The sequence below is a fragment of the Diuraphis noxia genome, unplaced genomic scaffold (assembly GCF_037042655.1).
Source record: "Diuraphis noxia isolate RWA-SAM2 unplaced genomic scaffold, SU_Dnox_SAM2 contig0004, whole genome shotgun sequence".
Taxonomy (NCBI): domain Eukaryota; kingdom Metazoa; phylum Arthropoda; class Insecta; order Hemiptera; family Aphididae; genus Diuraphis; species Diuraphis noxia.
The window spans coordinates 59,266,453-59,285,053 of record NW_028301714.1 but is presented as its reverse complement, the minus strand read 5'-3'; the positions used below and the strand labels follow the sequence as shown (position 1 = coordinate 59,285,053).

General features: G+C 34.1%; 1 protein-coding gene across 1 annotated transcript in view; it reads right to left on the bottom strand.

Moving 5' to 3' along the window:
* Nucleotides 1-669: 669 nt before the first annotated feature.
* alpha-Man-IIb (alpha-Mannosidase class II b) overlaps nt 670-18,601 on the bottom strand; it is a 160,682-nt gene continuing 142,750 nt past the window's right edge. The window contains exons 5-6 of the mRNA XM_089226720.1: nt 4,642-4,931; nt 670-4,520 (exon numbers count right to left, since the gene is read on the bottom strand). Coding sequence (XP_089082846.1) covers nt 2,142-4,520; nt 4,642-4,931 — 2,669 coding nt within the window. The 3' untranslated portion in view covers nt 670-2,141. The remainder of the gene's footprint in view (nt 4,521-4,641; nt 4,932-18,601) is intronic.

Here is an 18,601-nt window from a genome sequence, read left to right as displayed (position 1 = left end):
ATGAATTACTGCATGAACACGAGGACACGAGTCAGTGAAGTTTAGGAAATTCGTTTTTACAATATAACTAAAACGATTTGTAATAATTAAATTAAAACTTTCTTAGAAAAAAAAATTAAAACTCTCACGGTAGTTTATATCTAAAAAATCGAAATAAGGTACTGATGAAGTGATGACTAATGAGTTTCTTATATACTATTTTAAATTTTGTTAAGAACCACTGAATGCTGTTTATAACATTATTCTATAGATGTTGTAGTATTAATGTATTCAGCTGTAAAATAATTAAATATATTGTAAACTGATACGTGTGTGACAATAGGTGAGTATAGGACTCCCTCTGCATACGACTGGTCTAAGGAATCTGCTGAATAAATCCTTTTGAACGGACGACCAGCTCGTATGCGGAGACTCGCACACGTAGCAGACAGTCCTTGAGTAACGCATTACCATTACAGACCATTTCAGAGTATTCATTTTATTAAAACATTATAATATTAAATAAAGGACATAATTTTGAGCCAGAGTAATTTCGTCTCGTTACTTTTTATTTGTTACGGAGTCGCTATAAGTGCACATCCACAACAATTCAAAATTCGTCGAACCGCCGATAATATATTAAACATTTCATCTTAGTTCTCAGCAAAAAATAAAATAATATGTAAACAGTTTCTTATGAACAATTTTTTTTTATTATTATCAATAAACACCGATCCATTTATATTATATCACAATTCCTACATCCTAAACATAAGTTAAAACAATATGGGTACACATGGTTAACACATGGGTATTTTTTTAATATTTATAAAAATAACATACAATATCATATATATTACACTACTTAAAGTAAAAATTACTTATTTGTATATGAGTATATGACACACCTAATTTCCGTTTATCGCAACAAAAAATGAAACGAATAATACATAAAAATAGTGCTCAAACTTAATAATATTATCATAATATTACCAAGGCTACAATGTTAAAGCAAAATAATAAACAAACACAATAACTTTAAAATGAATAGAAATTAGTACATAATAAAATAATTAATAATACATATTATTAATTTTCATCATTGAGATTTGCATAAGACTTGTGACTAGAAATAAAATCATTTCCATAGCAATTTCTAAAAGTAAAAAAAAAAAAAAAAAAAAAAAACAATACTATAGACAACATTTATTCAATATTATTATTAATGTTGTGCACTTGTGCAGAGATAATAATAATAATATTATAACGACAACCGCGTTATTACATTTGATTTGATATTTTTAGTAGTTTTCAACAAATTTTAAATTCAAAATATAACATTATAGGTATACAATAATAATATAATGTTGCGAGAAAATAATATACAAGTTTCAAGTTAACATATTATATATATATATATATTTTTACAAACAACGATAACGCCATACCTAACGATATTATAATCGCTTACGTTTATATATATAGTACAATAATTTTGTTCAGCTAAAACTTTGAGAACATATTTTGTATTCACGTTTCGTTTTTATGCTAAGCGCCTGACAGAAACGAACTTCCTTGTGCCGAAGAGTTTCGTGTCAATCCCCATATTTCTATAAATAACCATCTGCCAGCTGAACTTTTAAATTAATACCTTAATGTACAATACAGCCCAATTATAAAATATTTATTTATCGTAAATCTATTGTATTGTGTTCCGATAAGTGATACGATAAATGTGGGTAATTGAGTAAAACAATAAAAAAATTAACATAATATGATAAAACATTAATTATAATTAGCAGTGGTCACAGAAACGATTAGTACTCAAGGCCGTATTCAGATCAATTTTTTCGAGGGTATAAGGATGGGTATGAAATATTATTTTTAAATTACACTGATTATAATAATTGTTAACATAAAATGTTTTATCCAAGAAAAATTTCGAGGAGAGAAGGGGTTGAACCCTCCCTTTCACAGGTTCGGCATTGATACTCATACTGTATAAAAGTACGTCATATAATTATAAATGTAATATTGTCGATAATACCAGTTTCCGTTATTGTAACTGGGCGCGAGGTTCTAGAAATTTGATGATCACGGACAGGAATTATTACAAAAGTATTATAACATTAATTGTGTGTTGTGTGGGAGGAGTAATTCGTTCAATCTACAAACGTCACGTTGAACACGGCCAACTCCATTGGGGCCACCTCCACTTGGTCAAGTCGGTCGATGTCGTCCATCGGATGCATACCGGTGACCGTGGTCCTGGCGATCTGCAGTCGGTCGAGTCCAGCGAACGTGGTGCCTACATCGAACACGCCCCTGTCCCGTCTGAGCTGACAATCGGGTATCCGGTAACCCTTGTCCACTCGACAGTCGTAGCCCTTCCGGTGCAGTACCATGAGTGCAGACGGCGACGGGAACTGCTGGAACACCGGATCGGTGTTGGTCCGGAAGTTCATCAGGTGCACGTCACACGGTACCGGCCTGTCGATCATGGACAGACCGGGGTGGAGGTGGTGTTCGGCGTCCGGTTCGACGACGAACACGTCGGCTGGGTACAGCAGGCTCTCGGACAGCTGGTTGGCCACTAGGCTGGGGTTGGACACCCGGTCGCCACCCTTCGAGCCGCTTCTGTCGTTTGACACCGTCTCCAGCAGTATCCAGTATTTTGTTAGCGTCGGCTTATTGTCCACCACCCCCTCACCCATACCCCTCGAGTCGTCGTACAACGTCCGCCGGTCCAACATAAGCTCAATCCGGCCCGGCTCCCATCCAGCGGCACCTTGAGCGTGGTTCACCAGCACAGTCAGGCGGTGCCGGTCGTCCTCGATGTACGCGGTCGTCGTGACCGGATAGTAGTTGCCCTCGATGCCCACCCGCTTTACCGTCACCCGCTTCTGCATCTGAAACCCGTTGGAGTCTGTGTAGATGACCGCCGGTTCACCGTTGACGATGCCCGACGACAGCCTCATGAACAGCTCCGTCTCCCGGTTCTTGGGCGGCTGCTTGAAGTCCACCACGTTCTCCACGTACAGGCCCTTGCTCTCCACACCCTTGCTATGGTAAAGTCTCGCCCTGTGCGTCACTATACCGTAGACGACCGTGATCTCGGACGATATGGGCCCGGACGTTATGATCACTGTCGACGGGCCGGGATAGTCGTCCAGCACCTTCTTCTCGGTGTCCCGCAGGTTTGGGTCCGGCATGAACAGGTACGCGCCGCTGTGCAGCTGTGCCGCTTGATAAGCCGCGAAGTCAATGTTCACGTACTGCGACACCCCCGTGCCCTTGTCCACGATCGAACTCAAAAGGCCAGTCCTGCCATCGAACAGCACTTGAAGGTGATCGTTCTCGAGCTGCACGTCGCCGAGCCTCAAGGGGTTAACGGTGAACACTGAGTGTCCGCCGCAGTTTTTGCAGTAGACCAGTGCCAGACCTTCCGGGTTCGGCGCCTTCTGGACGGTGAACGTGGTCAGACTCAACGGTTCCAAGACTGCGACGAACAGCAGCTCGAAGCACACTTTGGACATGGTCAACGGCTGCTCGGCCGCTTCGCTCAGGTTCCACACGGGGTTTATCTGGTGCCGGACGACTGACCCATCGCTGTCCACCACCCTAACGTTCGGTTCCGATACCAAAACCTTGACGTGTTCTGTTTTCCGACGGCCAAGTGGGTTGAATACAATCACGTTTCGGGGTCGAGACTTGTCGATATTCAACGCCAGCCTGTACGTCGGCTGGTCGTACGTCTGACGGTCACTGTCGGGCACCACGATTTTCGAAGACAGCGGCGCTCCCGAGTCGCCAGCCTTGGACAGCAGACACTGCACTGCGAAGCTTTGGATCGACGCGCAGTTTTGGATGCCCTCGAACAGCTTCAGAGCATAGTCGTTCATCACAAAGGACTTGGACGTGCCCGTTATGGCGTCGTGATGCTGGAATAGCGCCAAGTTTTGTCTGGCCCGAGTCAGTTTCTCGTAGTTCCGCTCCAGCAGCCTGACTGTCTGGAGCTTCTTCCGCCGGGCATCGTTGACGGCAAACGTGTACAGGATTTCCGTCGATCTGAGCTTGCTCTCCAGCTCACGATCCAGCACCTTCCAGTATGGCCGGGTCGTGTAGTATCCGCTCCAGTAGGCCGGACGGCCCTCGGAGAACACGTCGCTATAGACGAAAAAATCGCCACGCAACGTGGGGAACTGTCCGTCGCTCCTCTCCCTTAGTGCCCGGAAGAAATCCGATGGCGTGCCGAAACCTACTTCCGCCCCGTGGTATCTCTCCTTGTTGGCGTTTATGTAGTCGAACAGCTTCATGTAGTTGGTGTACTGCTGGTCCCACTCGGTGTCGTGGTCGTACCGGAAGTCGTCTCCCAGCGGTATCAGAGCCACGTTGTACGGTGAAACGGAAGCAGTGCGACCGTATTGGTCCATCAGAACGTCGGCTTTTTGCTTAACGTTCTGGTCATCTATGAAAACCGCGAGTTCCGAGTAATCGGTGAACTCGCCGGGCACCTTTCGAAAGTCGTAATTGATGCACACCTGCAGTGAAAATAACATTGTAAACACTCGTTAAATATTAAACGATAATAATATTATCGCAAATCAGTAAAAATGATAAACGATAATATTGCAGATAGGAATAAGATCTCGTCTCACATACCTGCGGATGAGGACCGCAAGAGCCTCTTATCGAGTAAATGGAAAACGGCATGTTATGCACCAAAGTGTCGGTGTGACCGGACCGATCCCAGTTCTGCCTCCACATGAAATCGCCGTTTTGCGTCCGTGCAAACCATTCCTTCCACGCGTAATGCAAACGCTGGATGACTGTTCCGCCGGTGATCTCAGACTTTTTCAGCAGATACGGCACTGTAGGACCGTGCCCAAAAGGGTCCACTGACCATCCGGTCTTGATGTTCACTCCGAGGTTGTTCTTCACCCATTGATGACCTACACGGGCAAACGAAAAACACGGTAAATACTAATGACTTATTGTTTTTATAAATATTTTATAGAGATACGAAATTGTAAAATATTATAAGCGTGTGAAAGTGAACGAGTAAACGACGAGTATTACGAAATTCCATCGAGTTTGTCGTTTTTTTGTTTAAACAGTTTTATATTATTACACGATGTCTTTGTGTGCGTGGGACCAATGCCGTTGATACATATTCAAGTACATCAAACTTGATTTATCTGTGGACCGTTTTTTATTCTACTTTTTTTTCATTAAACGTTGTTGTCGTGTTTTTTTATTTTGTCTTTGTTGACATCTGAATGTGAACAAAATTTAATTTAATGACTAAAATAATAATGTTCTCTTTATACTCTGTACAACTATATTGATCTTTGTATCCAATACCTACTACTATATCGATATAGAAAATCCGTTTACAGATATCTCTTGTCACAGAAAACAAACAAAATAATTCTGACACCTATGTCAGGGATCGTATCACAATCACAAATTATTTACATACAGATAGAAAACACATCAAACACTTTTTTTTAGAACTTCCCTTCTCACCCGTGTTATTTGGTATTTAACACTGTCTACGATTTGTTTGTATAGTTATTTTTATATTATTATGAGTGATATATAGCCAAACAATGTTTCATTAAAAAAAGACTAGATTAATAATAAAACATATTATTATTAATGCTGTAGGTGTATGGATTCCATATACTATGGAATCTAGAAGTTATATGAAAATCAATTTAAAAAAAAAACTAAATTAATATTCATCATCTATTAAAATATGTTAAATATTATTATTTCAACACAAATGGTCGTTAAAATACCATAATTTGTTTTATGTGTAAATGCTCAAGTGGTCATAAAATTAATTTTTTTGAAACAGATTTATAATCAATTATCGATATAGGTACACATACATATAATATTATGTATTTATAATAGTTATAAATGCCTAAAACACTTTATTGAAGGTCGAAAAAATATTACAAATCTAATTTACTGTGGGTACCTATTCAAATGTGTAAGATTTAACTTTTTTTTAAGCCTATCCGTAGGTTTTCTTGAAAACACGATATTTTGAGCTAAGAATATTTTCTAAATCATCGGAATAAACAAACTAAAAATTAAGGGAAAAACGGGAAATTTTACGCACAATCAGTTTTCGATAAAATCGATTTTGGTTTTTGATGTAACTTTAAAACAAATGACCATATATACATGCAATTTTCTCTGAATGTTTATATAATATGTATATTCTATCCACCATGCAAAATTTTTGACTTAGGTTGAATTATTCATAGGTATTTGTAATTTTCGATCATTATTAGTTTTTTTTAAATTAATATCGATAAAATTGTATTCTTTAGGTAGAAAAACTGGAAAATTTAATACAAGGCTCCTAACATATTGTTACAATAGCAGTTGAAAAATAAAATAAATTCATAGCCACAATTTTTTTGTTATAAGCATTCAAAGTTTGAATTTCGACAACATACGTAAAAATTACGAAAATTCCGGGGAAAATTCGTAAATTATTTTATAGGTACTAGAAATTCAAAAAAAAATTTCTGTTTAAATCTAAGATTTGAAAATGTAATACAAGATTCCTTACAAGTTAGTCAATCTTTATCACAAAAAAAAAATTTCCACCAAAAAGTCAAATTAAGGTTTTATGGGCGTTTGAAATTTAAATTTTTACAACTACATTGGATTTTCACCAGATTTCTCATTTAGCGATTTTTTTTTTTTTGGTGTATCTCTAAAACAAATTACCGCAGATACTTAAAATTTTTACTGAATGATTGTATAGGCATTTTATATATTTAATAGGGTTTTTCAAAATCTTTAGATTTGTTTTGAGCTGTTTACCGACATTTTAATTTTTTTTTCTTTAAATATCGATAAAAATTTATTTTTAAGGTAAAAAAGCTTGAAAATTTAATACAAGGCTTCTTATATATTGTTACAATAGATGTTGAAAAATAATAAAAATACATTGGCATGATTTTATTTTATAAGCATTTAAAGTTCAAATCTTGACTAAATACGTAAAAATTACGGCAAAGTTCAAATTATCTTAGGTAGAAATTCATAAAAGTTTTTCTTTTTAAATCTAAGATTCAAAAATTAAATACAAAGCTCCTAACATATTTTTATAATAGCAGGTGAAAAATAAAAGAAATATATAGTTACATTTTTTTTTATAAGCATTCAAAGTTTGAATTTTGACAACATACGTAAAAATCACGAAATTTCACAAAATATTTTATGCTAGAAATTCATTACAATTTTTCTTTTTAAATCTAAGATTTGAAAATGTTTAATAATCTATAATATATCCTAGACAGATAAACCGTCTACGCTCAGAATCGTTTTTTGTATACAATGATATAATATCATTATTGGATTCAAATTTAATTCCATCCATTATAATATAGTAATCTACTTTATAGCAGAGTGACATCCACGACTTACCCGCTTTTTTTTATTTATGGTGTTATAAGTAATCATAGGGTTATATAATATAATATTATTGTCGTTAAAAAATGTTGATTTGATTTTTGGTGTTTGAGTAATTTTATATACTTTATTAAATGTTTTATTGAACTAAATGATAATGTATAGAGTTAATTATTAGTAACTACTTATTTACTAATATTATTATAGGCATGAATTATTTATTGAATACGTGTTTGTCGATAGAACTCAAGATTTAATTTTCGAATACAAATTATTTACATTTATATGAACCTATTAAAAAAATATCATAAACCCTGCAGAGCGTTGTCACATTATTAAATTATAATTTTAGTTATGGTAATGGTTCTAGAACTACCACTATTAAGAATTATTCGCTATTACCATATATAATTATGGTATTATCACGATGCACATTTCACACATACACACAGTTTAATGTTATGTGAACCAACAATACCGAATACTCATCGCATGTTTTTCTTTGAAATAAAACAATCGTCAATAAATTGGAAATAAAAATGCATTTCAAAAGTGAGACGTATGGACGAATAACGCACCTCGCCGACAGTTTCTGGCGGGTTTATGACTCAATAACGTAGTCACACAAAACTCGTTAACAAAGTTCACGCACGTAATAACCTAGTTAAATACGCACGTGGGGCAGTGCAGTTCGCCGTCGGTATATACGAAGTAGTATACCTATAACGTGCGGTGCAGTTTTTATTTTCGACGCGTCGCGTGCCGGCCGTGAATTTCACCTAATTTAACACAACAATCGCCGTACATACGCACAATAATAGGTATATAGTAGGTACAGTTGATCGACGATTTTCTCGAGGAGGGCTTCCGTGATCCGATAATGGATTATGGCCTCAGTTCCGGTCTTAATTAAGCACACACACGCACAAACAATAATATTATAATAGGAGCTGCGTTTCTCGCAATTATTATTATTCTGCGCCCTCGTCTCGCAAACCTGCGCATGCGCACTATCAAACGCACAATAATAATATTATATAACATAATAATAATATATTATAATATACTCGTTTCAGACACTCCCTTTTCGCGTGTGCATATTCGTATATAATAACGTCGAACGCAACTCGACGTTTTTAACAAGCTTCGGAAGAGCTTACTCGAGTGTCGTAGTAGTAGAGAGATTGTGCGTGCGTGTGTGGGTGTGCGGGTGTGAGTGTGCCTATACCTGCGACCTGCCTCGGAGGGTCCTAAAACGCAACGGCTGCAGTCGACGGCGTATTATGATATAACATCACGAACAACGCACGTAAATGCAATGGGTAGTAGGTACTCGTCGCTTTGCGTCCCGTTGAAGTACGCGTGTGTTCGTGAGGTTATGTACAACATTATACTATTATATACCTACTTTTGAAAGTGACGAGAACGATCGCATACGTACACTGTACACAATAACATAACTATAACGTAATGTAATAATAATAATATCATGTACCCGCAGATACGAATAAATATTTCTCGTTGCGAGAGATAAGTTTTGCCGTTCGGTTTTCCGTATCGACCGTCATCATTGACGATTCCGAGATGGACGAACGGGACCCAACTCGACGGTTGACCGATCGATAATTTATCGTACGCATGGTACATCTTATGGTACCATAATAATACCTGGTTACATTATTATACCTTTATAAATATTAAAAAGTATAATATGTATAACGTGACCATGATTTTTTTTTCAAATCGGGACACCTGTACTTTTTAATAAGAAAACCATTTATTTTACGTAAAATAACAATTTCTTTCATTGAAAAAAAAAAACATTAGTTCTTTATATAAAAATGACAAATAATATATTAATAACAATAGACTCCCAACAATCTATGGACTATGGGTTTTAGTGTTTTACAGTATATCTGTATATATAAAATATGTAGGTACCTTTACATATACTGTTAACTGTATAAGTACAGTATAAATTCATGATTGTGATATATTATGTGATCAACAAAGACCTACCACAGTCCACAACTCGACTTTTCTTAAAGCGGGACATTTTTAGGTTCCTTGGGGAACACTTATCTCGAAAGCGTCCTGTCCCGCACAAAGCGAGACGTATGGCCACGTTAAATATACAATATGTCAGTAAATACTAAATATATTTAGGTTAGGTTTGACTGGTGGCCTTAGGGTGCAGTGAAAATATTGCACCTAAATGGACGGGCCGGTATCTAATTCATATAATATGTTATTTACGAATTCCGTAAAATTGATGGGTACTTACTTATATATTGATGGCCAGACGGTAGTGTACATTTTTCGATATTTGTTTTTGACTAATGTTTTGCCTATACTCTGGTGGTCATGATTTTGTCAATGGAAGGGGAGAGAGGATATAGCTATTATAGCTGATTTTTTTTAACATGTACAATTTAATTATTAAATATTATATTATTTATGATTAACAGATATTATGCATTGGAAGAAGAATAAGAAGATCATGTTGGGATCTATTCTATACGAAATGCCTAGAACACAAGGGGTAAAATATATTATTTGTATTTCGTAATAATCGAGTTCAAAGTTCTAATCTAGATTCTAAATGTAATTTTTGTTTGGAGTTAAAATGGATTTGCTACTAGATCGCAGCACAAAACAAATAATTCATTTATATTTATTTACCACCAAATAAAATGGAAAATTGGTATTTTAGTTGTGCACTTAACTCAGATTTTTTTAAACTCCATTTAAACCCTTAGTGTTCTAGACACCTCACACTAAAACTTAACTCATTCTCAACTACCTAGGTATAATAATAACGATACGCGTTACCAATAGTTTTCGTGAAAACTATATATTTACTAAAAACTATTATATTATAATATAAAACCACGCTATAGTGTTAAAAAATATATTTTTATAAGAATAATGGATGTGCTTTAGATAATAGAATGCGAGTATATACAGAGTATTTCCGACATTTTAATGACCTCTCCTTGTTTTGAGCCACTTGAACCGCTACGTGTAGCATGCGAGTGAAGTGAAACTAATGATCTGGTTAATATTATACCTATGTTACACTTATCAGGGTGGATGGGTAAAAATAATTCTACATTTAAAAACAATGTCCCGAGCACCATCAAGAGAATAATATCAAATTTAGCCACCTAGATATGATGAATTATTACATGATGTTATTAACACGAGCATTGTATTTAAGTACATAATAATATTACCACCGTAACCCGTGCCACAGTATAATATAAGCGGATTAAAACATTGCTATTGTACCACCTATCATTGTGCACAATTTACTGAATAATTTTTCTCCGTTAAAATAATCAACGTTTTATTTGAAGCAGTGATAAATTTATAGTAAAATTATTATAATAATATGATATCATTACACATCAAAATTGGGCACCATATAATGTTGTGTGGGATTTGTTTATATCTGTTATCGCATATTAGTATATTACAGCCCACAATCTAGTGTTTGAAAATGTCATCAAATTTAAAATTGTGAAACATTTCAGAATTATGAATTTTTTTTTTCAAGTTTTATTTTTACGTATAATTTATTGTTATAATTTACCTTTTGAATATAACGTTCTCTTAATCAACAAAGTTTTTCATTGACTGTATATTAATCAAAATATTGTTAAATCAAGCAACATTTTCATTGATAATACTCGTACAAGGATATTTTGTTTAATATATGTATAAATTATTTATTCTGACTATTTTATTATTTTATTTATTATTTATGTGGAGGTGAATGGTCAAGAATTATTTTTAATTTTTATTTTGAAGGAAAACGGTAGATCGTTTTTAAAAGAAAATGGCTACGGTCGAATTATTCGACCATCTAGCAGTTTTATATTATAATATCTTTCTATTATGTTCATATATGATATTTGTTCAGTCTATATATTATGATTACGGCGCTATATTCTTATATAAGCTGATATAAAATTGTGATTCGTCGTTCCGGTTGCGATGATTTACTCGCAGGAACATCGCAAAGAGTTTACCATGGAATAATATTTTGGGTTCATATATAATATATATATATATAGGTACACAGATGCATAAGGTGGTATTTTTTGTTGAACAGGACGGAATAGCGGCGATCCATCATATTATTATTATTATTATTGTACTCGATTACTCGAACCGATTATCTTATACGTTACAAAGTCATAACTCTCTCTTTATCTATAATGCACCGTCTCTATACACATCACGCAATGGGACTGCGTCCAAAATATTATATGAATAAATAATAATCCTCCGAGCAGCTGACAAATCGTACATTGAACTACATAATAATATATATGTATTTTTTTTTTTTACTTACTTATCCGGAGAATCATGACTAGAGAGACGTGCTCACGGAATCGCTACATAATACTAATAATAATAATATGCATATACATATATGTATATTTTTTATCACGTGCGCGTATGACCGAGAAAAGAAATTATTCTGAGACTGTCGCGGTGTCGTCCTCTAGAGAAATCACTTGCGGCATAACTCGTGGACCGAATTAAACGACCGTGCACCACAGCAATGTTGCAGTTAAACACAATATAAAATTGTCTCTGTCACCGATGAATATAATGTGTAAATCTCCGACTTCCAAGAAAGCGCGCGCGAGAGAGAGAGTAAAAGAGAGGAGATGTAATAACGAACAAATAAAACGCTCAGGATTGAGACATTAGATTAAACAATGATTAATTCGTGAGCGTACATAATATTATTGCATTTTATTAGAATATTTACTTATACAGACAGGCAGGCTTATACCATTGATTATAAACATTATAGTGTTATTAGAGGACGCCACACTTGCATGACGTGTTGTCTCCGTCTTACAAGTGCGTAACATACCAAATTGTATGCCCAGCAGATCACGTTTAGCTCCGTTAGCTTAAAATTTAGGGTTAATTTACCACATAAAAATTAAAGGTACCATGTTTATCTAGGGAACCTCATAGTCTTTTTATTATATTTTGACTTTAGAGCAAGTTATGAGTATATTTTAAAATTGTAAATTTTTTGTATATCTTAAAATACTATTATAACTCGAGTTTAAATTTAACTATAATATAAAATGCCCACGAGATGCTCTAGATAAACATGTTACCTTTAACTTGTATAACAGCTCAATTCGCTCTAAATTTCAAACTAACGGAACTAAACGTGATCTGCTGAGCGTAAAATTTGCTGTATGTTACGCAATTGTAAGACGGAGACAACACGTCATGTGGATGTGGCGTCCTCTTAATTATTAGGTATAATCAATGCTTTATACATAATACATGACACAATAGTCGTATCTGTATATAGAGTGACGTAATTTGGCTATGTTTGTAGGGGGGATAATATGTTTTAACATTTTACCTATACCCCACCACCATAAAAAAAAATCAAAAGTATTTATTATAAGCACCTTTCAGAATTCAGAGCAATATATTTATGTACACATGAGACATGGAATAAATTTCGATTAATTGTACAAATCGATAAGTTATTTTTAGTTCAATAGGACTACGAAAAAATAGTAGGATAGGATAAGATATGATAGATATGACAATAGTCCTTAATCTAGATAAAATAATCTGATAATCTTCGAGCGTCGTCGATCCACTATAAAATAAAATACTTTACTGCTCGGGATTTATTTTTGCACCACTACACAATGCATAAACAAACTCAAAACATATACAAAACATATTGCAATACTGCAATAGTGATACTTATAAACTTGCGTGGCTGCATTTAAAACGAACTAGGTACGAAGTATTTATGTACAACTAGCATAAAGGATTTGTTTTTTTTGCATTATTTCTATAAAGTATAAAATTTAGACTATTTATAATAATATTAATTCGCCGAGGTATTTGATTTCATTATATATTATTATATATATGTATATTAAAAAAAAATAATAATATTATTAGATAAAGAAGTATATAGGTGAATGTAGTTAACCAGTCTTCAAAAAAAAAGGTCATGGGGGGGGGGGTACGACACCCAAATCCCCCCCCCCCCCCGTAATTACGCCACTGTAAGTATATAATTCGATATTATTATTTTATATCGTTATATCTTGTAAGTTTACTCGCATGTTTCAGTGTTTCAGTGTTTGCAGTATTTATATAGACTTAGCTATTATATCCTACACTATATTATGATATTATCAGCTGGTTTATCGTTTCTATAAGCGCGTTTTGCGTTCCACCATCTTGCGGATTTATGCGACATTAATATTATATATAGTGTTGTTATTGAACAATAAAAATACTATGTTGTTGATCTATAAATTATTATATTTTTGCTAATCATCATTTTACTATATCAGAACCATTTTTTTTTTTAATTTTTTTTTTTTTAAATTCTAAATTTTACCATCTTCATCTGTTTGGTTGTCCTATAGATTACTCCGGGTACATTATTTATTTATTTATTAAATATAAACGCGCGTGAGCTCAGGTTAGTGGTTATAAAAATTGTGGTGTAATATTGACAAAATATTAAATACTGCATAAAGAAAGCGCGGAACATAGATATACAAGTGTAATAGATGATAAAATCAAAATAAAATGAATAAAAATAAAAAGTATATATTCTACGGAAAAAACAACGGATCTCGTTGGCTAACTTCATCATATACGGTTAATGGGGTCGTTTATTAAATAATTTGTAGGGCAATGTGGAATGACGAAAGTATGTGGGTTGCGGGTGCATTTAACAGGAATTCTGAAGATAATTAAATAAGAGGAGTTGTCAGAGCCCGATAAGAGGTTATTAAGAAAACCAAGATTATGAGATCGACGACGGTCAGCTAAGGAAGATTAGGAAATTAAGGAGATGGTGAAGGATAGTATAATCATGAGGGGTGCAGTTTACATTCAAAGTATTATTAAAGAATTTATGCTGAACCCGTTCGAGCTGTAAACAGGCATTACATGCATATCATTGTATCATATCATCGTATGCATATAATCCGCTTTTTCCGCGGACAAACATCACCATGGTCATACTATGAAGTATTTAAAAACACATACCTGCAATTGTTTACGACTCCTATACGCTTGCGTAGTTGGACTACTTACTACTTAGACTGCATAACAATGTACTTGCACTGTTAAAACACGTTTAAGGTAGTCATCTGCACATTTCTGATTTTTGGAATTTTTAAGTGTAGTTAAAGACGATATTTTTGAGTACTTAGATTTTTCACAACTTTTAAGGAGTACCTATCCTGTTGTAGCGATACCAACTTTGGTTTTTCAAATGACAACCTATATATGTTTTAAAGCAAAATGTTATTCAGATAACTTTTCTGAAAATGTTGACATATTGCAATCAAAATTCGAACGAAAACTTCCAGAGTTATTCTACTTGAAATACTAAGGAATAAGGATAAAAGTCTAATACTTAAATACCTACATTTAGTACCTAACCTTGGCCATTTAGTAATAAGTAGTGATTATTAACAGATATTTTATTTTTATATTGTATACCGAATTATAATTATCGTATCCATTTACAACGTAGGTATTTAAGTATTAGACTTTTATCCTTATTCCTTAGTATTTCAAGTAGAATAAGTCTGGAAGTTTTCGTTCGAATTTTGTTTGCAATATGTCAAAATTTTCAGAAAAATTATCTGAATCAAATTTTGCTTTAAAACATATAGGTTGTCATTTGAAAAACCAAAGTTGGCATCACTACAGGATACTCCTTAAAAGTTGTGAAAAATCTAAGTACTCAAAAATATCGTCTTTAACTACACTTAAAAATTTCAAAAATCAGAATTTGAATATATGCATAATTTAAGCATAAAAATGGGGTGAGCTAATATAATACGTTTCGCCAAAACTAATTACAATTGCTTTACACCACACCACCACGATCTGTTATCACTTATAATTATAGATAATTCATCATGTATTTATTTATATACTACTGGTAAATAAGAATTATTGATTATACAATCATAAGTATTTTTAAATAATATCATGCAATTGGTTCATTTCCATCACGTAAAGTTTAATTTTTACAAATTAATATTGCAAGGTGTATCAATATAAAATTAGAACAGCACATATTAGTAACATATTTATAGTCATTAATTATTAGTATATTGATAACCATTCTCAAAACTAAGTAAATTTTAGATTTTTACTTTTATAGATTAGACTGACGAATTGTGCAAAAAAGCTGCAATAAGTATCTATAGAGTATCCGCAATTATCTACGAGATCTTATTTTGTATGGAAAATTCTAGAAAAATCTATGCACTGAGATTCAAATCTAAAAGTCGCAAATGTTATCTCGCTTGTTTGAGTTTCACAATCGATAATCGTTTCAAATCGTCAGTGTTCGACGCGTCCTCCGGAAGAAGAAGGAACTGACCGTCACCGTTATATAATCGAACATGAATATCGTATATATGATATGATATTGTTATTAATTATTATAATATTATAATATAACTAATATAAGGACGACCACGTTTTGTATGATAATAAAAATAATAATAATGTACGAATCCTCGCCAAACACACGCCGAAAGCTAAAATATATTATAAGTAATAACAATAACTCTTTGGGGCTATATAAGTATGATTGATATTATACTGTTACACCCATAATATAATATTATTATTATAATATACGCACCGACACACGCGAAAATATTATACACAATAAACATAAATATATATATAGGTACGCTCAAAAAGCCCGCGTGTATGTGCATCGTGCATAGCGAAGAACAATGCTGTGGCATAATAATAATATAATGTATGGCTTTCGATATAATATTTGGCACGTCAGAGAGGGATCGCTGTGCATAATCTACTCGTTCGGGTTATGCAAACAACCCCTTACCAAAACTGTGGGGAGGGAGTTTGACGAGAGCAGAATCTCGGCGGAATAATAATATAACACATATTATATTATATATATATATAGGCTTAGGTACGCGAGATCAACGTAATAATATTATAGGTGTATAATATTATTACATTAGGTCGGTTACATTTTGGTCGGTGTGGTTAGGCGTGCAGGGGAGCTGCTAGCTGTATTCGTGATTAGTCTCGACACGAAGATTTCGTGAACACACACATTATAGGTAGGTACATAAAGCGCAAGGGGTGTCGTGTGTGTTAAAAATACACGAGTCTGATATTATTATGACGTGCCGAATATTATGTAACAATAATGACGATATGCGTGTAAACACGTAGTTGTATATACACCGTCATCCATCACCCATAAAATTCACGGTCTTATGATTTTGCGTCTTCGTCGTCGTCGTCGATGCAGACGGACAGGTTGCAGCAGATTGTCGTGTAACTACTATTATGTTTATGGCACTTACTTATATGGCAAAATATATATATATGCCTGAACTTTTGTATATAAATGCCTCAATATAATAAAATATTATACGCATAATAATATCGTCGTTATTATTGTTATAATTATTTCTATCGCCACATAAAACCACGCGTGTATGACGAATATTTAAACTCCACGTATTATTATTAATATACCTAATATTATTATTGTATGATTGAAGATATATATTGCAGGCTTATAGGTAGATAAGTGTATAATTAACGATTATTCGCCAATGTATACAAAAAAAAAAAAACTAAGTCTGATAGAAATATTGTAATATCCATATTTATTATTTAATATTATAATCCACCGGTGTATGCGTATCTTTTATTGGCTTTCGATTCGGATGAATGATCGTCGCTAGTTTTTGTGTTTATATTATTATAATAAGTGTATAAAGTGTATTATATTATACCATGCAATGACATAATGCCTAATAATAAAGATGACATTTTTTCGACGGATATTAAACAAATATACGTACACATTACGTATAGGATTCAGTACCTAGCGGATCTGAAGATCATATGAGGAGGGGGCGAATTGGTATCATAGATTGATAGGTAATAACAAAGACGTTACTGAAATCCGAATACATATTTCCGATTTTCATATTAAAAAAAAAATACTTTTTTTTTATCAATTATTTATAAATTTAATGTTTTAGCTAATAGCTATGACTTATGAATTTCATGTTTTTATCATACGGTGCTATAATTTAAGTAAAAAGAATTCCCCTGGGAGGGGTAATCGCCACGTCGCCCCCCCTCGAATCCACCACTGATAGGATTATGCATTTTAATCGAAGTGTAATTGATCAATGCTAATGTCCTATCTCCCAGCGAAGTGAGCTGGTAAGATCGAAAATTAAATCTAAACGACCCCTAAGCCATTATATCCTACGCGTTCGTCGAAATAAGCGGCCTTGTATACGTATATATAATGATAAACGATTTTTTATTGTATATATACTGCAACGATTATATTATGAAACATGTATAAATAAACGAAACTCTAATTTTTCACCTCCACCCTTCTTTATTATAACGAAAAAAAAAATGTAACCAAAACGCTGTAGCAGATTATTTCCCATTAATAAAATAATGAACGCGAATAAGTGATTGCACTTTGTAGAGTGCGCTCCTCGGAGAAGCCTAACTAACAAAGTGCTGTTGCCGTCGTCTGTTAGAGCTGTTGTTCGGAAAAACGAGTAAAAAAAACGTGTTCCCACCGTTAAATAGGGCGTATTACAGCAGTACAACAGTTAGTAATATTAATAATGGGAAAAAAAAAATGAACAGAGTACCTACTACCTACTACCCTACCAACGCCACGGCTGTGGAATAAAGGTTCGAGTGGAACGACAACGAGAAGACGGAAAGCTGGAAATTATTTGAGTTATTAAAAGCGTACTCAAGAAGACGGTAATAAATTCATCGTCCTTTTGTTCATTTATAATATATAAGTCGGGGAACAAACGCCTCATTGAAGGCGATGTATAATTGCCTGCAAGTGGGAATCGTGAATTCGTGACCAATAAAAATATTTGATTAGAGGGGGGAGGGGGAGTAATCATCTCCGAGCTCCAAGTCTTTGAGGAACGCACATTTAAAATTGTACAAAATACAAAATAAATATATACCGAAATAAATGTAATAAAGATTGTGTGAAAGCGAGGGTAATATCGGCCGAACTGCTAATATGTATATACAGTCAACTCACGATATAACGAATTTCAAGGGACCGAAAAAAAAAATTCGT